A 27,406-nucleotide genomic window follows, 5' to 3' on the forward strand; every position below is an offset into this window, starting at 1 on the left:
CCCTCAGCAGCAGCAGCGTCCAGTTTACTCTGGGCAGCCTGGACAGCAAGGACCTCCGCCAGTTCAGGGACAATTTACACCAGGACCCAACGGACACCAGGCACAACAGCAGCAGCAACCATCACCCTTTCAGCAGCATTCAAATTTAGCACCAGGACCATATGCTAATAACCTTCGCACTGGAGCGCCCATGCCTGGCAACTCTGTTATTAGACCAAACAATGCCCCTCTAGGAGTTCGTCCTATGCAGCCCGGTAAGAAAACAGAGCAACTATACGAGAGCGACATGTACTACTCTGGACACTAGGCCCCTAACATGCACTCATTGATCTTGGCATATTAGGCCATGGATCTCCCGCTCGGCCACCAGTCAATGGGGTACCATATCAGCAACAACAGCCGCCACAACAGTATGGAGCTCGACCTACCCCTGGATCTCCTGCAGGAGCAAGGCCCCCGCTAGGGCCACGTCCCCCTCTTCCTCCAAACCAGCAGATCAGGACTGCATCACCGTTGCCCGGCCAATCCCCAGGACAACCGCCACATGCTCCGTCCCCACGCCCTATCCATATGACCCAGACACCCACCCCCATGGGTACTCCTGGACCCATAGGCCAAAACGTTCACTCGCCTTTCCAGCACCCTCAACAACCATATCAGAGATCTGGAACTCCACTGGGACAAAAACCGCCAACACCATCTCAGCAGTCGCCTTATCAGCAGCAGCAGCAGCACCAGCAGCCACAGCAGCTGTCGACGCCTCCACCTGCAACCCCAGATCAGAATGGAGGTAACATGAACGGGCTCACCGGCCAAATGTCGAGCATGTCAGTTGGTTCTAGTGGAGCAGTAAACCAGCAGGCCCCTGGGTTCTCGCCGATCCCACCCCAAGGGCTGCCTGTGCAAACAGAGGTATGGATAGCGTCTTACGCCTACTGGTCTTTTCAACGCAGTTGCGCCCAAATCGCTGACGCGTTGTTTTATTTGCAATTAATAGTTCAAACCAAAGGCCGGAGCAAGGGCCAAGCGTGTCTTTGCTACGGATCCTTCGGCCCCATCGCCACCTCAAGGGCAGGTTGGATTTATGCCCCCGCTTCCTCAATCTGGAATGAACACTCTTGATACCCAGAACAATATGCAACAGCAGCAACCCCAGCCTTATGGTTCACAAAATTTTGGACAGCCGATGAATCAAGGATACCCTCAGCAACAGCAACCACCTACGCCTTATCAGCAGCAACCGCCTCCTATGATGAACCAGCCGCCTATGCCGCAACAAGTCATGAGTCAGCAGCAGCAACAGTTTAGACCGCAGTCAAACCAGCCCCCAGTGCAACCTGCTTCAAAATCAAGGATCGATCCCGATCAGATCCCATCGCCTGTCGCTGTTCAGGAGGCGGACCAGGTAGAATGGGATGAGAAGCCATTTATGACCTCATCTAGAACGCACGTTACTCCTCTCGCCAGTTCCGACTTTATGGCGATCGATGAAGGTATCGTTGATGCTGCTGTTCTTTGCTAGAAATTGATTATGATAAACTTTTGATCGACGGGACGACTGACACCTGGAATGTATGATCAATAGGGAACTGCAACCCCAGGTTCTTCAGGATGACTACCTATAACGTTCCTAATACGGAGGAGCTCTTGAATACTTCGCAATTACCCATGGGTCTCATCATCCAGCCATTAGCAAATCTCCGTGCTAATGAGGTTCGTAAATCTTCCAAGGCAACTTCATTCTGAACCTGCACGCCAAAATTGCGTACTAATAGTAAGGCAAATTTTTACATACTAGGCTCCCATTGAAACGGTCGATTTTGGTGAGTCGGGTCCGACCAGATGCCGTCGCTGCAACGCCTATATCAACCCTTTTATGATCTTCACCAACGGAGGCCAGCGTTTTGTTTGCAATATGTGTCTGTTTGAGAACGATGTCGATCCTGGTTACTTTTGTAACTTGGACATGAGTGGCCGTCGTTTGGATCTGGACCAGAGGCCAGAGTTGCGAAACGGCACCATCGAATTTGCGGTTCCAAAGGAGTACCACAACAAGGCACCGGCTCCTGCCGCATATGTCTTTGCGATCGACGTGTCATGGACCGCCATCCAGAATGGCATGCTGGCGCAGTGCGTGACTGGTATCAAGCGTGCTGTGTGGGATGAAAATGGCGCATCGAGGCTGGCTCCCGGTGCCCAGATTGGCATCCTAACATATGACAAGACTGTGCATTTCTACAACATTTCGGTATGTGCTGATAATCACGCGTATTGTTGGCAAGTCTTGATAGTATGGGCGAGGACTAATGTAGGATTTCCACGCATGCTGGGATAATAGCCAAACTTAGAGCAGGCACAAATGATGGTTGTCCCGGATGTCAACGATGTCTTTGTGCCTCTCAGCGATGGATTCTTGGTCAACGCTGAGACCTCAAAGTGAGTGGACATTTCTTTGGCTGTTGATTAATCTCCTTCGAAAAGAGTGTATACGATTAACCTTCGTTTGTCTGATTTGCTCTAGGACTATTGTGGAGACGTTATTGGATTCTCTCCCGCAGCTTTTTGCCGAAAACAAGACAGCAGAGACCGTTATCGGTGCTGTCGTCCAGGCTGTGCGTGAAGCATTGGAACACCGCGGAGGGAAGTTGATCCTTTTTCAGACTGCTCTTCCAACATACGGACCTGGTGCATTGAAACACCGCGAGGACCTCAAACTTTATGGCACTGACAAGGAGAAGATCCTATATGCACCTCAGGATGACTTCTACAAGAATTTGGGAGAGTCATGCGTCGATGCTGGTCTTTGCGTTGATCTGTTCCTTTTTCCGAATGCCTACATCGACGTCGCCACCCTGGGGTGTTTGTCGAGTATCACAGGAGGCGAGACGCTCTTGTTCCCGAAATTTAATGCCTCGCGGGATGGCGCGAAACTGATTGGAAACATTTCCAAGCTCGTAGGACGGCCGTTCGGATTTGATGCTTTGATGCGAGTGCGTTGCTCCGCTGGTCTGAAAATCACGGAGCACCTTGGAAACTTCCATATGAGAAATAGTACAGATGTGTCGTTGGCGGGAGTGGATTCGGAGAAAGCATTTGGGGTGTTGGTGAAGCACGATGGCAAGCTGGACGAGAAAACGGAGGCGTCGTTCCAGGTCGCGTTGCTGTATACAACGGCAGACGGACTGAGGAGGGTGAGGGTGCATAACTTTAGCACGCCGGTGACAACGTTACTGGGCAATGTGTTCCGCTGGGCGGACATGGATACGACCATTAACTTTTTGATCAAAGGAGGTAAGGGGGAGTCAAAAAAAAACGCGAATCGAAGATTTCCTTACTCTGCCGTATTGTTTGCGTGGCACTTATGCTAATGTGCTAATGTTTGCTGCTTTACTCGCTCGATAGCGATCTCGCAAGCATTGACCAAGCCTTTGAAGGATGTGCGAGATGCGTTGACAGACAAGTGCGTCAGGATCTTGTCTTCATACCGCAAGAACTGCGCTTCGTCTACCGCTCCAGGACAGGTGGGCACCTTTGATGTGTCTGCGTCCTGATATCTTGTTCATGGAAAATACATTATGCTAACGGCCTCGATTATTCTCTCATAGCTCATCCTTCCCGAGTCGTTCAAGCTGTTCCCTCTGTATGCGTTGACATTCCTCAAATCCAAGTCGCTTCGCGCGGGCAGGGATATCAACAGTGATATGAGGGTGCACCAAATGCGCATGCTCAAAAGTATGGGCGTCAGCGAATCGATCGCATTCCTGTACCCGCGCATGATCCCCGTTCACGAAATGGATGACAAGGTATACTGCAGCCCCTGTTTCCTTTCATCTTTTTCTGAGTTCATTCTGCAAATGAAAACAAGGAAACTAAATCAAAATGGCTGTCTTTACTCAATACTAGGTCGGTGTACAAGACGCGACGGGTCGTGTCCGATTGCCACCCTTGATCCGTGTCTCATACGCCCGCCTAAACATGTTGGGCGCGTATTTGCTTGAGAACGGGCAGGCCACGTACCTTTGGCTCGGACGCGAGATTTCACCGCAGTTCCTGCAGGATGTCTTTGGTGTACCGACCTTAGACGTTGTTGATCCAACAATGGTAAATGTTTAAAATATTGTAGTGGTTTTTAGATGTTTGTTATTATGGTCCGATCATATTGACACCGTATTTTATTTCCCCTGTGCCACAGCACCATTTGCCAGAGCTGACGAGCCAGACAAGTACACAGCTGCGAACGATCATCTCGTACATGCAGAGCCAAAGGAGCAAGTACCTGGACCTAGTGGTGGTCCGTCAAGGATTGGACCAGTCTGAGCTGGAGTTCTCGAACCAGTTAGTCGAGGACAAGAACAACGAGGCCATGTCGTATGTCGACTATCTGTGTGCGATCCATCGCATGATCCAGAACGGGGTCTCCTCGAAGCCGATTGAGTCCTCATCGATGGGAATGTGGACTACCCGTTAGATGACAGAAGGGTTGAGGACGTAGATACCAGAGGGTAAAAATGAAACTAGAGGCCTTATATTTTATAATGCTTTTTCTCTATGAATTCAGCTTGCGTGGAAAAGGAAGGTATTGATACAATGGAAAAAGAAAGATAAAGAGCACCATGCTGTTAAGATTTACAAGAATATCTAAAGAAAAGACAAGAAAAAATTCAACTCCGAAAGAATGAGGCGGATTACAATTTGTACACAAAAGAGCACGTCAGAACCGTGCCAAGTATGAAGGATGTTACATAAACGCATAAAAAGGATGGGTTTGCTGTCCAAAAGTAAAGAGAAGGATGGAAAGAATTTCAAGGATACTCGAGGTTTGTAAATGCGCGGGAGACACCAACCACGTCGTTGACTATTTCTTCACAGCTCTCCCTTCACGACTCAGTTGACGATGCCGTTGGGATTCTCGGCCAGGTTGATCAGCAGCTGCGCCAGAAGTCGCTTTGTCGTGATATCGTCTTTGAGCGCCTGTGCAAACGTCGCGTCCCGCAACGGTTCCGGCAAGCACTGTCGCAGTGCTTCGCGAGCCCTATTGTGCGTCGGATGAAATAATGTGAATAAAACGCTAGATCTGAGTAGCCTGCTTCCTTCAGGCGAATAGGGATCCACAGATCATTTAGATATCGTACCTAGGGTTGTCAGAGAGCCGGAGATAGCATTTGATAACATGCTTCAATAGTCGGACGGCTAGGGTATCCACGAGTTGATGGACCATATTGCTGAGGACGACCCCGACAGCATAGAAGCGCTCGTAGGTCTGGCAGATGTAAGCCAGGCCCATGTCATCTAGCAATATCCTTTGCACAATAAAAATAGCAACCTATGCAAACAAGCAGCGATAGAAAGGGAGAGAAAAAAGCACGGGTCAATAAAGTTGTTGAATTCGGACAAATGTCCACATGTGAACTGAGAGAAGTAAATGGCCTTTGCGGACATACAGTTTTAGAGAGCTCGCTTCCGGTCTCCATGATGCGCAGGCACAGGGGGATGATTTCGGTCGAAAGCAAGAAGGTGATCACCTCTGTGTTATCATTCTAGATAAAGGCAACAGTGTCATAAGTAGCGGATCAAATTATTAAAGATAGCAAAACAGAACCAAGTGTCTTCATACCTTAACTAATGCGCCAATGACACCGAGACTTGTCAAACGCAGATATTCAAAGGGTCGGGTCTTGCTGGTCGTGTTCAAGAAAGGATAAAGGAACAACGGGATGTGGGCTATTGAATGTATCAATCAAGTAGATAGAGCCGGTTACAGCAGTGCTAGGCCAATCGTTAAAGGGACAAAAAGAGACATGTAAGGCATGCTATAGTACCATTGAGAAATAGTCCCCGGGTGTCGGGATGGCTAGCCACACACTGCAACAGGGCCAGGGCATTGCACACGCGATTGGACGCGTGCGCCGTCAGTCCCGTGGGTGCCAACAATGGATATACGGACACGATTTCCTGTAAAAGGGCAGACATGACGCCTGTAGTGATATCAAAAAGTGGATGAAAGTAACAGGTAGGATGGTTAGTAAGTAAAACTGCAGTGGAGAATGAATTGAAAAGGTGGCGAATTCAGACTTTAAGTGATCTGCTTCGATGCCAGTATTTTTCTGTCTCCACATACCGAAGGAGTGCCACAGTACAAGGGCCAGTTCCTCAAACTGCTCGCGCTTCTTGCTCAGCTCCAGCAAGGCCTGTTCACGATTCGTTGGATTCGTCAATTCTAGGACCAATTGATAGATCTTTTCATCTTCGATGCTGATGCTGTTTGTTCTGTACTGATTCTGCTGAAGCTGCGCCTGTTGCAATTGAAGCTGCTGCTGCTGCTGTTGTTGTTGTTGTTGTTGTTGTTGTTGTTGTTGTTGTTGTTGTTGTTGTTGCTGCTGCTGCTGCTGCTGCTGCTGCTGCCTTTGTTGTTGTTGCTGCTGCTGCTGTTGTTGCTGTTGTTGTTGTTGTTGCTGTTGTTGCTGTTGCTGTCGCTGCTGCTGTTGGTGAAGCTGTTGCTGTTGCTGTTGATGGTGGAGCTGCATAGCTAATTGACTATTATTCATGCCAGTGATTCCACCGGCACCGTATCCAAGCTGGTTGGGATTGAGGCCGTGCATGGTTACTCCTCCGGAGAGGCCTCCACTGCCTCCTTGTCTGCCCTGCTGAGCGTACTGCTGCATGGTGGAAGAGTGTTGTCCTTGCATCGCATACATGCGTCTTTGCGAAATCCTTGGGTTGCGCTTGCTCTCTCAGTCTCTCGCTAAAGGCGAGCCTTGTCAGGTTCGTGTTGATGGGATGATGAAGAACGAGAAGAGGAATTTATTCTTTTCGAAGCATGGTTACAGTCTGCGATCGCGTGTGCTGCATACATATACGCCCATTAATGGAATTTCATAGCTCCATCTCCGCCCCTTTGTTGTTATGGGCTGGTTACCGCCTTTTTGCGTTGGCTGCATCGCTGTTGTGATTGTTCGCTGTCCCCTACTCCATTGGCCATCATCCTGTCCTCGAACTCCCCTTCACTCGCCTTCACTCGCCTTCACTCGCTTAATCAGCCATCGCGCCTTCCACCGATCGCCTTCCTATTTTCTTGACAAAAAAAACACCTTCATGTATTGATATCCCTTTTCCCGTTCCCTTTTTGTTCAACAAGCCTTTTGACCCCTCACTCTGATATTTTCTTAATACATCAGTCCTTTTGTTCTTCTTGACCTTGCGTTTCAGCGCGCATCTGGACCTACGCCTGCACCCTTGGCTTCCCTGCCCCTCCCTCGAGCAAAGGGGGGTCATCCGGTTTTGAAACTGCATCCACATCCACATCTTTAATCATGTCACAGCCTGTAAGTTGTCACCTGCGCCTCGTTCTCTCCTTATTGGAATGATATGGCGCTTGATTATAAGATAACGTATGCTGAAGGTGTCCATAACATTGACAATTTGGATAGATATCGCGTCCTCGCGCGCCATTGATGGCAGGCAAACGTGCGCAAAACAACGAGAACCTCGCCAGTGGTCAGCAGGCTGTCACGTATGTCAAGGATGCCATGAGCTCAATGCAGGCATCCACCAAGGGCAAAGTCATTGCCACAGCATCAAGCAGTACTGCCCTGAAGAAGCGTGCTCTGGTCGAGAAAACCAATAGTCGCCCCAACTTTGCCAGCAACGGAGAAAACAAAGAGGTAATGTCTTTTTCCTTCGATCCATTTCACAATGTCATCACATATTCTTTCATTGCTCCTGCGATGACATCGTTTTATTTATTTTTCCAAGACCTTTCTTGTCACTGTCACGTCCACCGCAACAAAATTAAAACGCGTACCTGAAAATATTGATGTTTAACCGATCTGAACCGTTTGAACGTATCAATTCTGACTCGATTCCCGCCATTAGAACATCAACACTAATGTGATCAGGAACCAGCCAGTGAAGGTCCGTGTACCGTCAGTTCAGGCGCCCATCCGATGGGCACCCATTCAGGTGTCCGTACCTGTCAAGGGCCCTGTTCAGGCGCCCGTTCAAGTGCCTGTCAAGGTCCCTGTTCAGGCTCCCGTTCAGGTGCCCGTCCAAGTGCCTGTCAAGATCCCTGTTCAGGCGCCCGTCCAGCACCAATCGAGGCGAGTGCTACAGGAAAAGGCTATTGGTCACCAGGAACGCGTCTACGTAGTCAAGAAGGAGGCAGTGGTCGTGAAGATGGAGCCTGGACTTGTACCAGAACGCATACCCTTGGCACAGCAGCCTGTCAAGTCTGCTGTAAAGCGAGTCTTGCCCCCGTCCACAACGGAATCCCTTCTACCGTTGCTCGAGGGTGAGAAGGAGGCGCGCGCCTATGAGGATGAAGAGAATAGGAAGCGAGCCAAGCGCGAGGTCTATCTCCAGTGGGACGACTTGGATGCAGACGACGTGCATGATCCTTTGATGGTGTCGGAATATGCCGTGCAGATTTTTGATTACATGCAGGAGCTGGAGGTATTACATCGTGCAGGAATTCTATTGTTCGCGCGCCGATGCTTGCATCATGGGCAATAGCCATTAACAAACTTTACCCTTTGTCTCTCCGTTAGGTGCTAACTATGCCTGATCCGCGATACATGGATTCTCAAAAGGAATTGGCCTGGAAAATGCGAGGGGTGTTGATTGACTGGCTCGCAGAGGTTCACTATAAGTTCAAGCTGCTCCCAGAGACGTTGTTCCTGTCTGTGAACCTCATCGACCGCTTCCTGTCTCTGCGTTCAGTCTCGTTAGTGAAGCTGCAATTGGTCGGTGTCACGGCGCTGTTCATCGCGGCTAAGTATGAGGAGGTGATGGCACCCTCGGTAGCGAACTTTATCTACATGTCCGACGGTGGATTCAAGGACAAAGAGATTCTGCAGGCCGAGCGGTACATGTTGCAGACATTGGGCTTCCAGCTGTCGTACCCTAGCCCCATGAACTTTTTGCGTCGCATCAGCAAGGCCGATAACTACGATATTCACTCGCGTACCGTCGCAAAGTACTTGATGGAGATCCCTCTTCTAGACTGCAACTTTTTAGAGTGTCCGCCTTCGATGATCTCTGGAGCTGCGCTCTGTCTCGCGAGGAGGATGATGGGGCATTATGATTGGCATGACAACTTAGTGCATTATTCCGGCTACACAGAGGAGGAGCTGATGCCATGCATGGAACGTATGGTGCATTATCTACAGCGACCACTCAAGTCCCAGACCTTTATCTTCAGGAAGTACTCGACGAAACGATTTTTGAAGGCATCGATTTTTGTCAGGGAATGGGTTTACAATATGACTCGGGAAATGGAAATGCAACAACTGCAAGCCGAAGCTGGGGGATTTTGAGCTTATCTTCTCTTCCTCCATGCCATGTTGTTTCCTCTCGCTTTTCTTTTATTATTATTCCTTGTACTTGTATATAAGATCCTCCGTCTCCATCCCTCCCTCCCTGCTCACCGCAATAAAACTCGATATTTATTCAAAATCATTGTAACCATTCCTTTGAGGATATCGATATACAAACAAGACATGCCAAATGGCCTAAGCGAAATGCATGTCGTCATGCTCAGTTCGTGTGCATGGGCCAACCTTGTCTCCCCAGCGATTGGTTATCTGAAACGCTTCGCCTATTACGTAGTTCACGTGACCTCCTATGCCTTTTTATGGGTCCTGGGGCCCATCTTTTTTCTTTTCTTTCTTTCCTGCACTCACCACCTCCACTTCCATTTTTGCACTCCCATCGTTCAACTTCCATAAGAACCAACCACAAGCTTACGAAATCTCTTCTTAAAGGCCCCTCATCGATTGATCCGCCTTATCTGCCAAGTCTCTTCATATCACATTCAATTACAATCATGGTCACAACGCGCTCCAGAGGAAACAAGCAGGCCGCTGCCACTCAGGATGCAAATTCCACCGCTGTTGCTGCACCCCAGCAACTCAAGCGTAAGGGTAGCAATGCCTCGAATGTCTCGCCTGCTGCAAAGCTCTCTAAGACGGATCCGACTGTAGATTTGGTCACAGAGGAGCTGCCGAAGGCTCCTGCACCAACACCCGTCGCACAACCTCAGCAACCGCCACTTGTAGCCGCGGTCGAGGCAGCATTGCCAGTAGCGGGCTCGAACACTACCACAGCTGTCCCAGCGCCTGCTTCCGCTTCAGCGACCGTGCCCGCAGTGGCATCTACCACCGACACAACGACGACGACACCTGCAACAGTCGCGGCATTGGAGACATTGAAGGAACCAACCCCAGCGGAGGCTCCCTTGCCAGAGGTTTCCACTGTTTTGGGCGAACCGACGACTGCCGCCAGCCTCACGGCTCCGATCACGACAACACCACCAGCACTCGCGGCTCCTCAACTGTCGACGATCCCGGCCCAGGTTCCCCTGGCTTCAATGACGACAACGGCTCCTTCGGCTGCAGCAGTGGCAGAGCCAACAGCTGCAGTCACTACTATGGCTTTTTCAACAGCAGTACCCTCCCTGTCAGCGATGGCGGACCCTTTCAGTTTAAGCGGCGCTAGTGCCATGGACGGTGTAACTGCCCCCGCTGCTGTGATTCCCTCAACAGCAGTGCCCTCGCTGGCAGCGGCGGCGGACCCTTTCAGTTTAAGCGGTACTAGTGCCACTAATGGTGCAGTTGTTGCGCCCGCTGCTGTGGTTCTTCCAGCAGCAGTGCCCTCACTGGCAGCGGCGGCGGACCCTTTGAACTTGAACAACGCCAACATCACGGCCGCTGTTGCTCCATCAGCGACGACGATGCTTCAGCCCCAGGCCTTTGGAGTGAACGGTGGTGCAACTGACATGATCACAGAGCCATCGGCAAAGTTGAATGGCACTGGGCATATGTCTTCGGTGTTGGGTGGAATTGACGCTGCAACCACAGGTACGAATGCGGCAGCCGCTGGCGCTGGCACAAACGAACCACAGCCAACGATGAATGCAGAGCAGAAGGTCAAGCAGTCGAATGGACCAACTCTTGGCTAAGAAGACGAAAACGGCTTTTTTCTTGGATAGCGTGATTTGAGATCTTGACGCGTCGATTCACAATCAGACTGAAGCGTTGTATATACGCCTTTTTTTTTCTTTTTTTTTTTTCAAGTAAATAAACTCAAAAATCGAGCTTCTTAAGAATGGGTTTATTGTGTGTGGTCGAATCGAGGGGAGACTACCCTTATCGTTTGGATGAAACAGAGCCCCAGGATTTAGAGGGATATAGATGCACCATGACGAAGCATAGAGCGCTAAGTAATGATGATTGCACCATTGGATCATCGGCTCGTTGGCTAGTATGGGTCTATGGCTAGGTGATCTGAAAATGAAACGCGGCACTGTGCTAGGCCGTGTTTGTTCGTATAAGTACGCAAGGAAGAGACTATGGAACCATATTATGCCACGCATTTAATAGAATGACGAACCGCGCATACTTTATGGATTCGTAATGTAGGTATGTTAAAGACACAGGATAGCCATGGCAGTAGCCGAGAAAATGTCTATCAGTTTACTGGGCAATATGAAACGCATTGTGACAGGTGTAGTAGCTATTGATAGATATAATAGATGTGCAGTAAGAGGCTACAAGCTGTTGTTGGGAAGGACAACAACCCTATCGAATAGCATCCTAGCGCCCATCTCGCAAAGAACTTGTCGATGCACCAGAAAATCGATTGCACTTCGCCCAATGCATCTTGGGCACCACAAGCCACTGCTTTTTTTTTTTTTTTTAATATTTTCATTCCTTGAAAACCAACAGCTTACACTCGACCTTCAACTACAACCAGAACCAGACGACCGCCGCCAATGACCGAGTCACACCACTTTCGAGTCCTGGAGTTCTATTCTGGCATTGGAGGAATGGTAACTTTCGATTCAGCAGAGCCAGCCGCATTATAACCCAAGCAGTGCGAGGTATACATACTTACTATCCCTAACTACTTTTTGTCCAAATAGCACTATGCCTTCGACGAGTCTGGACATCAGGGAAAGATCCTCAGGGCATTCGATATCAATACGACAGCAAATGAAGTTTATGCCCACAACCATGGGAAGAAGCACTTGGCGCAGGTAATCTATCGATCAGCGAACTCTCTCTCTCTAATGGCATTAGAAATTGGATATGTTATTGCGGGGTACAATGACTAACGATCCGCATTGTACTCTCGCTACTTAAATAGAGAAACATTGAGGCCGTACCAATGGAGTACTATGATGAACAGCAAGCCGATGTCTGGCTCATGTCACCACCATGCCAGCCTGTATGTGAATTCTTTATCAGCTTTCCCCTGCAATGAAATTTCATCCGCTATCTCGCCTTCTCGTTTAACGATTCTCAAAATGCCGCTTCAATAGTATACAAGGACAGGAAACAAAGCAGGCAGCAAAGATGCTCGAGCAAAGTCTTTTTTATATCTCATGGACATTCTCCCAAAGATGACCCACCCTCCGAACTACATCCTACTCGAAAACGTCAAGGGCTTTGAAGAATCCGACTCTCGTGATTTCCTCGTGGAGGCACTCATGGGCGCTGGGTATGAGTTCCAGGAGCTGTTGATCACACCTCTGCAGCTTGGGATCCCCAATTCCAGGATGCGGTATTATTGTCTCGCCAGGAAGACAGATAACGTCGGACCATTCGTTCAGCCTGTTACAGGTACTTTGATTGGGTACATTCCATCCTTAGAAGGAGAATTAGAAGGAGACCTGGAAGGCGAACAAGGTGTAGATGGACCAAAGCAGAGGGATTTTGTTGATGGGCGGAAACAGGGAGATCTGTCGGGATTATCGACCTCGGTGGCAGCGAAGAAGCGAAGGACGAGTCTTTTGACGTCGACGGTGACGAAGGAAGGCATGAATGGGGCAGGGGAGAAACCGGATGAGGACGCTATTCTGTCAGATCCTATGTTGGCACTCAAGGTTGAGAAGTTGGACAAATATATTGAATTCAAGGATGTGGCGGATGAGCGCATGCAGCGGTATATGATTCCAGATAAGACCTTGATCAAGTATGGCGCGTTATTTGATATCGTCAAGGAATCGACCAGGCGAAGTTGCTGCTTTACAAAAGGTGAGAGGCATTCGCTTTAGAGGCTTGATGTTTTCGGCGACGAAAAGGTACCAGCCGCTTAACCACGCCGATTACCTGTCACGCTTTGTAGGATATTATCACTATGTTGAATCGACAGGATCTATTCTGCAGATGGCGCACGAGAAAGACGTAAGGTGTCATTGCTATTGCTCTTTTCTTTTGGACTACTAGCAAATATCTTACCTGGGATTTTATTCTGCTTGCTGTGTTCTAACCCACTAGACTGCGGCAGTGTTTGATGAGGCAGGCGCAATAAAGGCCCAGGGTAAAGTGGGAGACGGGACCGAAGCTCCTAACGCCGACGAATATAATGCCAAGGCGCTTGCTCTGCTCCGTACGCTTGGCTTGAGATACTTTACCGAAAACGAGGTGGCCAGGTTGATGGGTTTTCCTGTCTTGGAAGGAAAGTTTTCGTTCCCAGAGAAAACCTCACTCAAGCAGCGGTATCGTGTTTTGGGAAACAGCATCAACGTCAAGGTGGTGTCACATCTTATCCGGTACCTACTGACGTCTAAGACGGAGAACATCTCTGAAAAGAAGGCGGAAAAGGAGGCTGGTAAAGATCCTGAGGTGAGATCCGAGTCCTCTTAGAAGGGATATGAGAAGAGCTACGAGTGGCAGTTCAAGGATGGATTTGAGAAGGGATCTGAGGAGGAGTTTGAGTAGGGATTTGAGAAAAGGGTCTGCAAGTAATAAAGAATACGCCATGACTCGATAATAAAGACGCGCGACTGTACGCCCGGAACAGTTTACGGATATAATCTTTTATTTATAGATATCAACTTGTGTGCATTATTTCTTGGCGTCCTTCGTTGCCTGCTCCTCGATCGCCTTCAGAAAGCCTTCTACGCCTGTATTAAAAACAAGGAGCATCGTATGAGCATTACAATCATGATACTTCCTTTTCAGCAAACACGTTAGACCAATGCAGGACAAGACTCTCTCTTACCATCTCCAGCGTTAGGTCCAAGGCCGAACTGTCTCAGCAAAGGCCCAAGCTGTCCAGATTCCAATGCTGTGCTCAGCGAGACCAAGGCCTGTGAGAACTGTGGTGCCCGTACAATCGCCTGGATTTCCTCCGGTGTCCTTTCTGAGGACTCTGGCAAGTGCGGGAACAATGCCTCGCAGATCTTGGGGTTACTGAGTAATGGTGCGACGGCCCCTGGCGTGAGAACGTGATCCAGACGAAGATTTGAACGCTGTGCCATAGATCCTGCTGCCTCTACAAACGGGAATTGAGAATGAATATGCGAGGTAAGCTATTAAGTGAGTTCCTCCAACTGAAATGATTGAGGCGTGGGAACACATCGATGCTGTTCCTTACGAGGGACTTGGATGCCTCCTAAAAGATGACGCAGCTGATCCATTTGCTGCGAGGTCAAGGATGACCCCCCAGTGCCTGCGGCTGCGCTAGCTGGGTTCGTGCCTGTTGTTGCTGACGATGAAACGGGTACTGCAGGAGCGAATGCTGCAGAGGGCGTAATAGAGGAGGTAGCTGTTGCTCCTGTTGAAGACGTTGTATCAGCTACATGCTCGACTCCCTCCATGGCCACGTCCTCGTCCAAGCCCTGTTCCTCGTCGTCTTGTGAATGGATCAGGGTGTTGACCTGCTGCAGAATGAATTGATCCTGGGCTGTACTGGCGTCCTGGAGCCAGAAGAAAAGCTTTTGTGAAGAAGACTTGAACTGAAGCATGATGACGCGTCCAGAAGTGCACTGAGGGACAGCAATGAGCTCCGCGTCTCCGGGGAAGAGGATCAGGTCCTAGTCAAGGGTTGACAAATGTTGGAAGGTATTAGGTCTGTGTATTAGCCTTGCGCTATTGGGTCAGGTCGAGGGATATCGATTATCCACTGCAACAGCTTACATCTTCAACTGCTCCTGTTGTCCGGTTCTTCCAGTAAAAGTGCATCATTCCGTCCTCTTCGTCCAAGTAGACGAGTCTAGGGCATCATTGAAAGGATAAAACTGGGTGTGAGGAGTGACCCTTGTTGGACATGAAGTGATCTTCGGCATGCAAAAGATTAATTCAAAGCATACCCTTTTGCGGGATCTGGTTTGACGGTATTGGTTCCTGTAATCCTGAAGCATCTTCCTGCCTTGAATTCCAAGAGGCGAGGGTGTACCGCTGATGCCATGTTGCTTTATTGATGGTGAGTGAGCGAGTGATTCAAATGCGAAAAAGCGGCGCTGTGGCATAAAATGACATAACGCGTGATTATTTATTTTGCTACGAATCACGCCCAGCACTCTGTCCAAAGCAAGGGCAAGAACACGACGCAGGCTGTCCAGAAGATGCTGACTGCACTCAAGAAAAGTACCGGGAACTGTGCATACGAATCTGCGTTATGGAAGAGCATCCAGATAGAATGGAGCGCGACGCGATAAAAGTGGTAGATCAGTGTTTTACGACTATGGCTAACGCCCGACAAGAGTCCAACAGGGCCACGGATACACTCGCCGCCCATCTGGAAATAGCTGAAGCAGCCGTTGCGAAGCACTGTGAGGTTTTTATCTAGAAATAAAAATCCGTAAAGAGTTCTGTAAATTGTCTAGCTAAGGTGGCAAATAAAAGATCGGGACGCGAAGTGAACTGTATGTCCTTACCTGTGCCGGAGAAAAGCGTATAGAGTGCTTGTGCAAGAATGTTGATGATAGCACTCATTTCCTTCCTCTTCCAGAAAAACAGCTCCATCTGGATCATGGTCACTTCCTGATCCTTCAAGACGTTATCCTTCAAGAAATCTCTCAGATAAACCACATCGCTCAGTGCCACGGTCATGCCGCCTCCTGTGAGCGGGTGCCTCATATTCATCGCGTCTCCCAATACGATGACGCCAAGTTCTGAGCTGGTGGATGGGGGTAAGAAGCTGTTAGGCATAGAGCGCAGGCGTTCTGTTTCGAGAGCCCGCAAGAAGGACTTTTGAGCAGCCTGGGGGAGCTGTGGGGAAACGGTCGATTCGAGATATGAACGAAGTGCGCCTGAAGAGGCAGAGGGGAGTTGGCCAGGGATATCGATAAGTATGCGGGTTTCAGTTTTGGAGATCTGGTACATGAGAATCGGGGACGGCGTAGCGAGGATTACATGACCGTGGTTGGGGAACGGGAGGGAAACATCTTTTAGGATTAGCCTGGAAGAAAAATAAAAAGACGAGGTTAGCAATGAACATTGCAGAGTATACGTCCTGGGCCCCGTGCTGGAGAGAGTAGATTATGTCGTACCCGACAAAATGAGAGGCGGTCTTCACAGGTTTGGAAAGATACTGCTTGCGGAATTTGGAGAAGCAGCCATCTGCAACGACGACCATGGGCGATTTGTACTCTGTTGAGGATGCTGAAGATGTAACGCTCTCCCCGTCTGTCGCGTCCTTCTTTGCTGTACAGCTAACGCCGGTTGCTCGCACTCCATCCTGGTCATACAGGATCTCGTTGACAGTGGCCTCCACGATCGACACACTATGCGTGCGAAAGATGTTAATAGCTGAACACCACATGTTTTTCAAGTGCACAAATAGAATCATGACTTTAGCATTTACTTTGGAGTCCGTGCAGCAGCGGCTCTGAGCTTTTGAATGAACCGACCGTGGTGGAAGGAGCGCCCTTGGACAGGTTTTCCGGTGCTGGGGTCTGTAGTGTAGGGAATATGGACCATCTCAGAACCCCGGATAACTCCGTATCCAAATGTAGGGACTGCATCAATGCCCTCCATGCAGTCTAGCATGGGGCGACGCATATGGTTAGTTATAGATCTGAAAGTACGAGTCCAATTGCTGTAGGTGCAATTTTACAAATAGAAGTGGTGTTTGACACGGTACCAGCAAGTCCGAGTTCCTTGAGTGCGTCGCATCCGCCTGGCTGCAATAGTTCTCCGACAATGCGATCTGGCTCGCTCAGATCGCGTTCTGGTTTGAACAAGGAGAAAAGAGCTGTTACTTGCTGATTCAGGAACACCAAGCTAAGAAAAAGAACAGTAGTAGTTCTATGTAGTACCTATCATCAGGACACGCTTGCCCTGTTTGCCGAAGGTTGCTGTGAATGATGCCCCGAGCACTCCTCCTCCGATGATGATGATATCGTAGCTCGATCCAGCTGTAGGGATGGGCACGGTTGCGAGAGTTGGTGCAAGTGTGTTGCCGGGCATTTTCGTTTTGTGCTGTTTTGGAGGATGTGGAGGGTATGGAGGGTGAGGGCGATGTGGATGAATGCAAGGGCGTAAGGGGACAAGCGGCGACAGATGAGAGAAAGATTAGGGTAGAGCTACTTTCATGGCGGACTCTCGGCAGTCTTTTATAAGGGGACGATGGAGACCTTCTTCCTCTAGGCAGATCAGGCCACCCGCCAGCAAAGCTACAGACCCGCGAGGGCGGGAAGGAAAAATATGAACACGAAAAGTGAAACAAGAGATTTGTTTCCTGTGTAAGACATATGAGCACTGCCGCCCTACCGGCAGCACAAGCAATTGAGAAGGAATGTGGCATGATCTTTGTCAATTGCCATATCGATCAATTACAGGATGTCAATGGGATCCATGTGTACTGTGCCCACCACTCCGCCTTACTTCAATTCAGCTGAGAAGGAGCAATAGCAGCAGTAGCGACAAAAGAAAAAGGCTACAGCCATGGACTCATAAACGTCCGATTTCAGTTGGCTCTGTCCGAATCCAGGTCCTTGTCCGAATCTGTGCAAAATTTAAAAATTAGTGGCGCTCTTTTCGGATGCTGCTTCTTTTGGGGGTAAGAACCATTAAACTGGGTCGCTCTTACATCCACAGGGATGCAACGTTTTCTTCCGTAGCACATTCCCGATTCGATCGCTGTACTTAGTTACTTGCCAGCTAACCCTTCCATACGCTGTTTATTGTGCTTTTGCTTGCAGGAAATAGGGGCACGTTTTTTTTTTATCACGCGCCAGCTCAGGGTCTTTACAAGTTTATTTACATAGCTCACTGATCTACTTGGTAAAACGACTGCAGTCTTCCCGACTATCCACTCCTTCTTTCATGTCCATTGCCTAGCCGGTATCGGGTCGGTGTCTTGAATGCATGCCAAGAGCTAGGGGGACGGTGCATAGCATTGTAGGAGGCGAACGATTAAGGAAGGACACAGTGATACACTCACCCTGTATTCAGGGGAAAGAGACGAGTTTCTACAACTATTTCCTTCTTTCAGATCGAATGAAATAGTGTAAATAGCGTTGGCGCTCACAGCCTCTTTCAGTGTTGTTCGATTCGCAGATTGTTGAATCTTTGCAAAGAATTGCTCGGAAATAATCAATTGCTGCATCTGGAAATAAAGGCTGCTTGAATGCAGTTTGATTCTGAGTGGCAATTGATCGGAGATGCCTGGCAGGTAATGTAAGACGGATGCAATTGCATGGAGTACAGCCGATATACGCTTGTTTTGCGTCAAGGCTGGTGAGGAACTGTAGCGAGGTGTTCTCAAGTTCGTTTTCCTATGCATTGGATAGATTTTTTTTTTTTGGCAGCAAATCCAATGTCGCACAAAATGTGGTGACTGCACACATGGGAAAGTCTCTGTCTCCCTTTCTAAGCATCCTATCCACTTTTTTCATCTCCATCCTACTTTCATCATCATTACTATCATCATCATCACCCTCAGCTTCTAATCCCCCAGCAGCATAACAAGGCGATCAAACCATACTCATACACCGGCACTCGCTGTGTCGTACAAAGGCTCTCATTTCTGAAATCGACACCCGCTGCAGCCAGTAATGCCCCGCGTGCCGATGGATGACCAGTTTCTCAATAACATGGCTCAACCCGGCGCTGGCTCTGGCTCCGGCTCTAGCTCTGGCCATGTCCCCCCCGACCCTCTTCTAGGCACACTTCACCAGCCCGCGACCATGAGCCAACAAGGACAGGTAAAAAAAACATGACAGACACAACTGTTCACAATATCTTCCGCTTGCCATCCTCTAGTAGAAATCACATCGCGTGTCAATAGCACTAAAGTCGGCCTCGCCGTCCTTTTCGTCTACATAGCAATTGGCCACGCTGCTACGTGGCAAACTTAATGACTATGGCAGTGGTTTCCCTGGCAATAACGGTCTGGATATCTCACGTTCCAGCTCCGCTCCTCCAAACCAAGTTCAGTCGCGGTTCGGACTGGGCCCAGGATTCGATTCGCAGCCGTCATCAGATCTGCGCTCCGATACAGACTACAACAACTTTTTCATGGCGCCCTCTCGACAGGATCCCCGTCTCGCAGCCTCCAGTATGTATTCTCCAGGACTGTCATGGCAGATGTGGTCAACTTCGGCAACCGAACTCGGTAGCGGATCAGAGGACCCCAAGGGTGCTCTAGACTCAGGAAGCCGCACTGGTAAGAGGCATTGTCTTGTATCTTTTATCCAGCAACGGGAGGCCCCATGGCCTATCGGATGATGAGCAATTGCTTTTTTTAAAATGAGCATTGGAACAGGATGCATGCTCAGAAGCATGCATGCAGCTGAAGCTGACTTTTATAAATCTATCACCTGCTCTTTACCTTGCACCCTTGATCTTGAACCTCATAGACTATGGCTTTTCTATAGACGACAACTCCAAGACCTCTTCGTCCTCGTTTTATCCTAAGACCAGTGAGCCGTCCCTGCTGTGGCGACAGGATCTAAAATCGCCTGAATTGGTCAGAAGTGAGACGCATTCGCCCATGCTGCCCCGGTATGCTCTCGATCCTGCCCGAAGTGTCGCCTCGATGCCTAGCTCTCCCATGTTTGGTGCACATTCAACTGATCATATCAGCCATATTTGGGCGCCTACAGTCTCATCTCCAACGAGCGAGTTCCCGAGGTCGCCCTCGCCCCTTCTCAACATGCCGCACCACAGCCTCTTGTCAACACAGCAGCAGTCGCACCATCTTTTGAGCCCGGGTCTGTCATCCAGTCAAGCGCTGCGGTCACCGTTATCTCAATCCTCCACGTTGCGACATGAGACTTCTAATTCTCCTGATCTGGACGAGCAGTTGCGCGAAACAGGACTGAACCCCGATGATCTGGACGACAGGTCTTCGCAGCTCAAATCTGTGTTGAACGCAGCATTGGATGGCGGGGACGAAGAGCGGATACCGACAATGATCAGCGCTCGGTCTCCTCTTTTCCAGTCCAAGTTTGCGCCCCCTCCTCGCGCTTCATCGACTCCGCCAATTCATGGACGTAACTTTACGAAAAACCCTCCACCCGGGTTTTCCATGGAACAAGAGACAACACAGATTGATATTGACTTTGGCATGCAGAACTTGCAGTTCACCGATCCTGTAAGTTGAATCAACTTGCAGTACGCAACTCTCCCGATGTCAAAAGACTCCGATTCTGACCTCTGTTCCCTATGTCCTCTCGTTCATGTTTTATAGGAGGATGATCTGGCAATCCAGCAAGTAAACATTAGACGGCAGCAGTACGAACTAAGCCAGCAACAGCTGAAACTACAACAGATGCAGCAACAGCGTCACCAACAGCTACATCAACTGCAGAAGCAGCATTCGTACCATGGATCGCATACACCTGTCACCTCTTACTCGCCCTATTTCGAGAACCAGACAATGCTCAAAGACCCTCGGTTGATCAATCCTCAATATGGATTCGACTATAATCTCATGACCCATCCTGGATTCTTGGCTCAGAAAGACCAATATACGCCCGTGCAGAAAGGTAAAGCATTCTTTGTGCTGTGTGCCGGAACTCGTCCAACACATTTCATAAAGCAGATACTTATATCATGGTTTCTCTCTTCATATATGCTGATGTTTAGACTTTCATTCAATGTTTGAGGGTCATGATGAAGCATCTCTGGGATTCAGAGCGAATGATCTGGCGTATGACCCACGCCGTATGAGCAACGCTATGGGCCTTTCGCCAGAGTATCGAAAGGCCGCGCTCCTTCATTTGCAGCAGCAGCAGCAAGGAGGCGTGTACTCACCTAACCCCTTGGCTACAGGTTCGTTTTCTTCCGATTTTGCGGGCGGTTCCAGCTCTCGAGGATCCGGTATGAACTCTCCCAACCTGGCCCAGGTGGATGCCCGAGTCGCTGCCGCCAACGCTGCCGCCGAACAAAAGCTCCGACTCCAGTCGCAACAGATCCTACTTCAGCAGCAGCAGCTCATGCTTTTGCAGCAACAGCAACAACAGCAACAACAGCAACAACAGCAGCAGCAGCAACAACAACAACAACAGTCTCAGACGCTACAGCAGCCGCAAGGCCAGCATGCCTTAAAGCAGCAACACCACCAGTCCAACAAGTCTGGGAGGCCTAAACCTCAGCATAGTGGCAGGCAACATAAGAGTGGACACGACTCTAACAAAGTCTACCACGATGGCGATCAGGCCACCTCTTGGTCAAGTACGAACGGTAGTCCTCCAAACGGTGCTCATAGGCCTCATCATAGGGAAGATGAGTTGGATGCGGATGTGAACATTATTGAAGGCGGCCATGGCCAACGCAGCGCTCTCCTCGAGGACTTTAGAAACAACAAGAGCAACAAGAAATATGAGCTCAAGGTATACGTGCGTGCATGTTTGCCCTTTAGTATACTGAGTTACAGATACAAAACCCTTATCGAACCGACGATTTTATTTCTTATTTCCACGTGTAGGATATTGCTGGAAGTGTAGTCGAGTTCAGCAGTGACCAGCACGGCTCTCGCTTTATTCAACAAAAGCTCGAGACCGCGACGGCTGAGGAGAAGCAGATGGTGTTTGAGGAGATCATGCCTCATGCGCTTCAGTTGATGACAGACGTCTTTGGGAACTATGTGATTCAAAAATTCTTTGAGCACGGCCAACCAGAGCAGAGGGAGGCTCTGGCCAAGCAAATGGAGGGCCATGTGCTTTCGCTGGCACTGCAGATGTACGGATGCCGTGTTGTGCAGAAGGGACTCGAGCATGTTATGCCGGATCAGCAGGCGATCCTCGTCAAGGAACTGGACGGAAATGTGCTGAAGTGCGTCAAGGATCAGAACGGAAATCATGTCATTCAGAAAGCGATCGAGTGCGTTCCTGCTGAGCACATTTCTTTCATCATCAACTCGTTCACGGGCCAGGTGTATTCTTTGGCCACCCATCCATACGGCTGCCGAGTGATCCAGCGCATGTTTGAACATTGTGCTGAGACAAAGACTGTAAGTGGTCGCCATTCTTGCATTCATGCATGGCGATATTATTTTATTGGTTCTGTTGAAGCTGCTAACGTTCTTGTGTGTTATTGCTCATTCTTTAGCCTCTGATGGAGGAGCTCCACAAGTATATCCCCAATCTGGTCCAGGATCAGTATGGCAACTACGTGATCCAGCACATCCTCGAGCGCGGCAAGCCTTCTGAAAAGGCCCTAGTGGTCTCGAAGATCTTTGGCCAGGTCCTGCCGCTGAGCAAGCACAAGTTTGCGAGCAATGTGGTGGAGAAGTGTGTCGCCTACGGATCGAAATCTGACCGCCAAAAGCTGATTGAGGAAGTCATTACGACTAAACCGGATGGCACGTCGCCACTGGTGTTGATGATGAAGGATCAATTTGCGAATTATGTGATCCAAAAGATGTTGGATGTTGTGGATGGCGACCAGAGGGACGTACTTGTTGCGAAGATCAAGCCCCATCTGTCTTCGCTTAAGAAGTATACCTATGGAAAACACCTCATCTCGAGTAAGTTGTACTTTTTTTTTTTTAATTATTATTGTTCGTATTGATCGTTGTAATAAGACAATAGTTGCTAACATTTGGTGTTTTATTATAAACAGAGGTGGAAAAGCTAATGGCAATGCAGGAAGCCCAGTCAAAGGCGGATGATTCCAACGCTTCCGGGAACTAGTCATTCCATGCTTCGAATGCTTCGAATGCGTAATGGCTCTCACATTAACTCATGTTTATATTTATATCTTTCCCACCTCTTCTCTCCTCTTTTTTTTTTTTTTTTTTTTTTTTTTTTGGTGTGTACATAAGTGTACATAGTAGTGTAAATAAACGTTTTGTTCAAGCGGAAAACACCAACCGCACTATCTAGACATCCAAGCAAGCAATAAAGCGAAAAAAAGAAAAAAAAGAAAGAAAGAAAGAAAACCGCCAAACCACCATGGATGGAGGGCCCTTGATAGACAAAGATTTTTTTTCTTTAGTAATGATAGCATGTACATACATACACTTACATTTAGAGTTCTGAACGTTCATAGTTTATTTGTGTGTTTTTATTGGTCGCACGAATGAAATTACTTTGCGAGCCAAGGCCCAAACAAACACAGCACACAGCCTTCAGGCAAAGCATCCATTTGAGCGCGAGACGTGGTTTCTTTGAAGACGCGGTTTCTCAAAAGAGTATGTGAGGCATTAGGATATCTCGCTGTCATGATCTAGAGGGCCGGTCTTGTGGATCTCTGGAAAGGTTTTTTTTTTTTTTTTTTTTGACGAGAACCCTTCAAGACATGGGATTTATTTACTGTGGTCTAAAAGACACCTACAGGTGGGACAGAAAACAAACAGCAAGCTACCCGCTCCGACTATGTCGCAACAGATCCTTATTTTATAATCAATGACCGCATGAACGGCGAACCGACGGCTCTCTACTCCCTACGTGGCCTGTTGTGCGCGAAAGTCATCGAGCTCTGTGCACTGAATGCTTGCTCCAGGGAAACACGGTCCTCTGGCATTTTAAAGAATTGACATCCTCCCAGTCGCTCCATCACATCGAGCCTCAGCTGTCCCAGATTGTACCCCTGCATTCGTTCATCCGCGACGTCGTTGATCTCTTTCATATCGAGTGCTTGTCGTTGCCTCAGGGTAGGTCCCATAAAATCATTGCTGCTACGTCTGTGCTCTCTATCACAGTTGCGTTTACTCACAGCAGTGATCCCATGTTCTCGCTCTTAGTTGACGGTGACTTTACATCTTCTGTTCCAGATCTCCACTCTGCCAATGGAGGTGTGTGTTCGCTATGGAGAAATGTGTTCGCCATGACCAGGAGTCGAACCTGGACGGAGCGAAGAGCCGTACACGGGTATAAGAATCGACGTGAATTCTTTGGTTTCCACCAACCATAGTGATTCATGTGTCGAGGGGGTCAACACCATGTCTTCTCGGCTAAGAGGGTTCTGGGTTATGTATTGAAAATGTTCATGCGAAAGGCCTGGTGCCCCTCGACACATCTTTTGACTTTTTCTTCCATGTGCTATATCTTCTTTTCTTTGTTCTTTTTCTTTGTTCTTTTTCTTTGTTCTTTTTCTTTGTTCTTTTTCTTTGTTCTTTTTCTTTGTTCTTTTTTTTTTTTTTTTTTTTTTTTTTTTTTTTTTTTTTTTTTTTGGGCGCGTTTATTCTTCCACACATCACCACATAACAGCAACATTGACCCTATACAACCATGGGTGCAGCAGTATCGCACGAACATGCACTACCCTGGAACCCATATCGAACCAGATCGCGAATGCGGTCCCGACTAATCTTGAAACCGTTACAGACCCTATTCACATACAAGGTCGGTCTCGCTGGTGTCGCCCTCTGTCGCTATCGCTTTAGGGATAGACTCATCCTTGGAACTACTCGACACCGCCTGTGCTGATCTATCCATTGAATCTCCGCCATACACCACTGTTGCCGCCACTGCATTATCCTTATCAACTCCATTGCAGCTCTCCAATTCTGAGTAAAAGGGCAGGGGTGAATCAAAAGCTTTTGAGCCGATAGAGCGTCCGCGCATTCAACCGACTCGACACCTCCAAAAGTGCTCTTTCAGTTCATTACAACAGGATCTGGTAGACTTGGATGAGGAAATAGACGAAGACAACTTCAAAAAAGACTGTATTAACAAAAGTGACAGGAAAAATATGGATATCATATCTGCGTTGGGCATCGCGGATCTATCAGACGACAACAAATAAGAGGACATGTCATTCAACCCCTTCAACACAGAGCCAATGTTTTACTCCTCTCCGTATCAGCACCGGCTTCAAGCAACGACGAGGCGATACACAACCGACGGAGATTCATTTCCGTACGGCAAAGGGACCGGGCTGTGGCAGGGCCAGGATGATGGTTTCGAGGGAATGGTTCACATTCCGCAGGGCTTCTTTGAAGAGCACCAACGCCACTTTAGCCGGATAAAGGACGTCCTGACGAAAGCCTTGACTATGAAACTGACGAAGAAGGTGATAGTGACTATGCATGAGCCAGAAGGTCAGGCAAGTGCGAGGGCATCGGAACCTTTAGTCTCGACCGCTCGACGGCAACGCTTGGCTCAGCCAGCTGTTCCCTTTCGATTTACTCGATGCTGATGATGACAGATGAAGATGTAGCCCATCTCAGCCCTATACCGTCCTCTGAACTGTCGAGCTTTACAAATATTGGACTTTGTTCCTATGGCATCGTCAAGCTGTCGTCCAACATTCGTATCCTGTCCTCGGCAACTTGCCTTCAAATTTAAGCTATGAAAAACGTTTGCATGCATGCCTGCATGTTGTTGCTTTTTTTTTTTTTTTTCTGGTGAGCACGGAGAAGACTCTACACAAGATTTTAACTCACTCAGCTTGACTTCATATACCTGCGAGTCCAGTTGCTGTAATGATCTGTGTAGTATCCCTACAGAGATTGGGCACCTATGCAACTTGACACTCCTCGACCTGTCCAAGAACAGCCTCACCTCGTTGCCAGACTCGACCCAACACCTCACGCGACTTTTCGGTCTCACGTTGTCCTTCAACTTTCTCGAGAGCCTCCCCACAGGCATTGGAAAGCTCACAAAAATGAAGTCGCTCTATCTCAACAGCAATCGTCTAAGCCGGATCCCTGCTGAAATCGGAAACATGAAGGACCTCGATGCTAACTTGCTGAAATATAGGCCCTCCTCACCATTCAGCAGTTGGAGCGCACCCTGTTCTTGATCCTTGGAAACAAGGTCGATGCCCCTGGCGCAGTCTCTGAGGAGGAGCTCCGCTCTCATCTCGGATTGATTCAAACCACTGGCGAGAGCAAGGTCCCACTGAAGGACATGCGCCCCATTGAAGTCATTATGTGCTCGGTCGTCATGAAGCAGGGATACGGCGATGATATGTTTGCTGTCGCTTGAGCGCGAATTATCATTTACCTTTTCTCGGTTATACTAACTGATTCCGCCTTTATGTATCACTAGGTTTCCTTTGGATGACCCAGTACATCTAAGTGATAGTCATATCAACATATCTGATGTCTTCCAAAATATGTAGCTGAATTGCACAGAGCCAATTTTTTGTCATCCAGCTGGATTCTATCTTCACCGTTACCTTCATAGCCTTTCCGTTTTTCTTTCAGCTTTATAATACATTCATATTTTATGATATATAATCTCCTGTCGAGTTTACCTATGCACATGGGTTTAAAGAGTATAAATTAGACGCAAAAATTACAAAAGACCTTTGCGAGCATGTTTATTAATGCCAGCAGCAACTGCGGACATCGAGACGCGTGGACAGAAAACGCCTTGAAAAGGGCACATGCAGGAAGGCGCGTCTGAGGAGACAGCTTGTAGTGCTGTTGTATGGGCCAGGTTACTGCACGCCCCCGAGACGGAACAAGAAAGCATTGAAGCAGTAACAAGCTATGGAAATGGGCTGTAATTTGCTAAAACAAGCAAGGTTGCTGATCTCACTTTCGTCCTCAATCGTATAGACTATATCTTCATTCATTGACATGAACATTTACTTCAAGGTCTGCTCTCATTCGTGAAGTCTTCTTCCATAGCCATGGTCTCACTGCATGGCTCTGACCACTTCAAAGGTACGTACGATTCTGCGGAGCTGGGAGTAGAACAATGGCAACTTTTGTGGATGACGGGGCTCTCGTCTTTCCTGGCCAGGCTTTTGAGGCAAACCTAGAGAATGGACATGCACATGGCCTTGCATGGAGCTCCTTTATCGCGAATAGATCGGAACGTTGCACAAGCTCTTTGATTGCTAAGACCAATGTGTTACCGTTGAGGCTGTGCACCACGCGGGCCAGATACACGTGTCGATCACTATGTCCCTTCAATGCAGTACGAGCACCAAGTGCAAACCCATTATGCTGCTGACAAAGGCTTTTCTTGCTATTGCACATTTTCTTCGTTTGGTTCAATCTTCACTCTTTATTTCATTTTCACGTTGACTTTTGTTGATTCTAAGGTGTGGGGTTCGAAGCGATACATACAAAGGAAAGTGGATTGGCTTGCCATCAGTCAATCTTACTTGGGAAAGTAAAGACTGTGCAGGGTACACCGCGGGCAGGTTGCAAGCCATGGTACCCCAGAAAAAACCACAAGGGAAAAAAAGTTCGGCTTTTGACCTTCTTATTTTTTTTTGGGTATTTTTTTGTCTCTCTTATTTTTTTTTTCTTGTTCTTGTTCTTGTTCTTTTTT

At 48.5% G+C, this 27,406-nt stretch overlaps 9 protein-coding genes across 9 annotated transcripts; 6 read left to right on the forward strand and 3 right to left on the reverse strand.

The window, feature by feature from the left end:
* Positions 1-1,282: 1,282 nt before the first annotated feature.
* On the forward strand, positions 1,283-4,468 carry BC939DRAFT_403948 (Sec23/Sec24 trunk domain-containing protein; the record flags this gene model as incomplete). The annotated part of the gene is made up of 9 exons (XM_051552776.1): positions 1,283-1,493; positions 1,586-1,713; positions 1,799-2,248; positions 2,339-2,436; positions 2,522-3,291; positions 3,403-3,521; positions 3,606-3,803; positions 3,904-4,101; positions 4,193-4,468. The coding sequence occupies 9 exons, from the start codon at positions 1,283-1,285 to the stop codon at positions 4,466-4,468; spliced, it is 2,448 nt and encodes an 815-aa protein (XP_051406405.1).
* Positions 4,469-4,884: 416 nt separating this feature from the next.
* Positions 4,885-6,545, reverse strand: BC939DRAFT_485486 (cell differentiation family, Rcd1-like-domain-containing protein; the record flags this gene model as incomplete). Its single annotated transcript, XM_051559314.1, has 6 exons — positions 4,885-5,032; positions 5,133-5,323; positions 5,442-5,537; positions 5,615-5,721; positions 5,820-5,975; positions 6,119-6,545. The coding sequence occupies 6 exons, from the start codon at positions 6,543-6,545 to the stop codon at positions 4,885-4,887; spliced, it is 1,125 nt and encodes a 374-aa protein (XP_051406406.1).
* Positions 6,546-8,172: 1,627 nt separating this feature from the next.
* On the forward strand, positions 8,173-9,311 carry BC939DRAFT_403946 (cyclin-like protein; the record flags this gene model as incomplete). Its single annotated transcript, XM_051552775.1, has 2 exons — positions 8,173-8,448; positions 8,544-9,311. The coding sequence occupies 2 exons, from the start codon at positions 8,173-8,175 to the stop codon at positions 9,309-9,311; spliced, it is 1,044 nt and encodes a 347-aa protein (XP_051406407.1).
* A 351-nt stretch (positions 9,312-9,662) lies between these two features.
* Positions 9,663-11,092, forward strand: BC939DRAFT_469520 (uncharacterized protein). Its single transcript, XM_051558022.1, has one exon. The coding sequence runs from the start codon at positions 9,821-9,823 to the stop codon at positions 10,952-10,954; it is 1,134 nt and encodes a 377-aa protein (XP_051406408.1). The 5' UTR covers positions 9,663-9,820; the 3' UTR covers positions 10,955-11,092.
* A 675-nt stretch (positions 11,093-11,767) lies between these two features.
* BC939DRAFT_403969 (uncharacterized protein) lies at positions 11,768-13,643 on the forward strand (the record flags this gene model as incomplete). Its single annotated transcript, XM_051552779.1, has 7 exons — positions 11,768-11,824; positions 11,918-12,031; positions 12,142-12,222; positions 12,317-12,589; positions 12,833-13,031; positions 13,123-13,188; positions 13,330-13,643. The coding sequence occupies 7 exons, from the start codon at positions 11,768-11,770 to the stop codon at positions 13,641-13,643; spliced, it is 1,104 nt and encodes a 367-aa protein (XP_051406409.1).
* A 201-nt stretch (positions 13,644-13,844) lies between these two features.
* Positions 13,845-15,189, reverse strand: BC939DRAFT_482129 (proteasome complex subunit Rpn13 ubiquitin receptor-domain-containing protein; the record flags this gene model as incomplete). The annotated part of the gene is made up of 5 exons (XM_051559092.1): positions 13,845-13,903; positions 14,002-14,274; positions 14,377-14,815; positions 14,919-14,994; positions 15,092-15,189. 5 exons carry the CDS (start codon positions 15,187-15,189, stop codon positions 13,845-13,847), a joined length of 945 nt encoding a protein of 314 aa, XP_051406410.1.
* Positions 15,190-15,288: 99 nt separating this feature from the next.
* Positions 15,289-17,192, reverse strand: BC939DRAFT_403958 (squalene epoxidase-domain-containing protein; the record flags this gene model as incomplete). Its single annotated transcript, XM_051552777.1, has 6 exons — positions 15,289-15,566; positions 15,659-16,182; positions 16,274-16,507; positions 16,588-16,765; positions 16,867-16,953; positions 17,042-17,192. 6 exons carry the CDS (start codon positions 17,190-17,192, stop codon positions 15,289-15,291), a joined length of 1,452 nt encoding a protein of 483 aa, XP_051406411.1.
* Positions 17,193-21,166: 3,974 nt separating this feature from the next.
* On the forward strand, positions 21,167-22,742 carry BC939DRAFT_403962 (armadillo-type protein; the record flags this gene model as incomplete). Its single annotated transcript, XM_051552778.1, has 3 exons — positions 21,167-21,562; positions 21,658-22,182; positions 22,281-22,742. 3 exons carry the CDS (start codon positions 21,167-21,169, stop codon positions 22,740-22,742), a joined length of 1,383 nt encoding a protein of 460 aa, XP_051406412.1.
* Positions 22,743-25,598: 2,856 nt separating this feature from the next.
* Positions 25,599-25,853, forward strand: BC939DRAFT_379804 (uncharacterized protein; the record flags this gene model as incomplete). Its single annotated transcript, XM_051551731.1, has 1 exon — positions 25,599-25,853. A coding segment is annotated over one exon (255 nt), but the record flags the coding sequence as incomplete, so codon positions are not given.
* Between the last annotated feature and the right edge of the window lie 1,553 nt (positions 25,854-27,406).

Source organism: Gamsiella multidivaricata (assembly GCF_025024155.1).
Source record: "Gamsiella multidivaricata strain RSA 2152 chromosome Unknown BC939scaffold_130, whole genome shotgun sequence".
NCBI lineage: Eukaryota > Fungi > Mortierellomycota > Mortierellomycetes > Mortierellales > Mortierellaceae > Gamsiella > Gamsiella multidivaricata.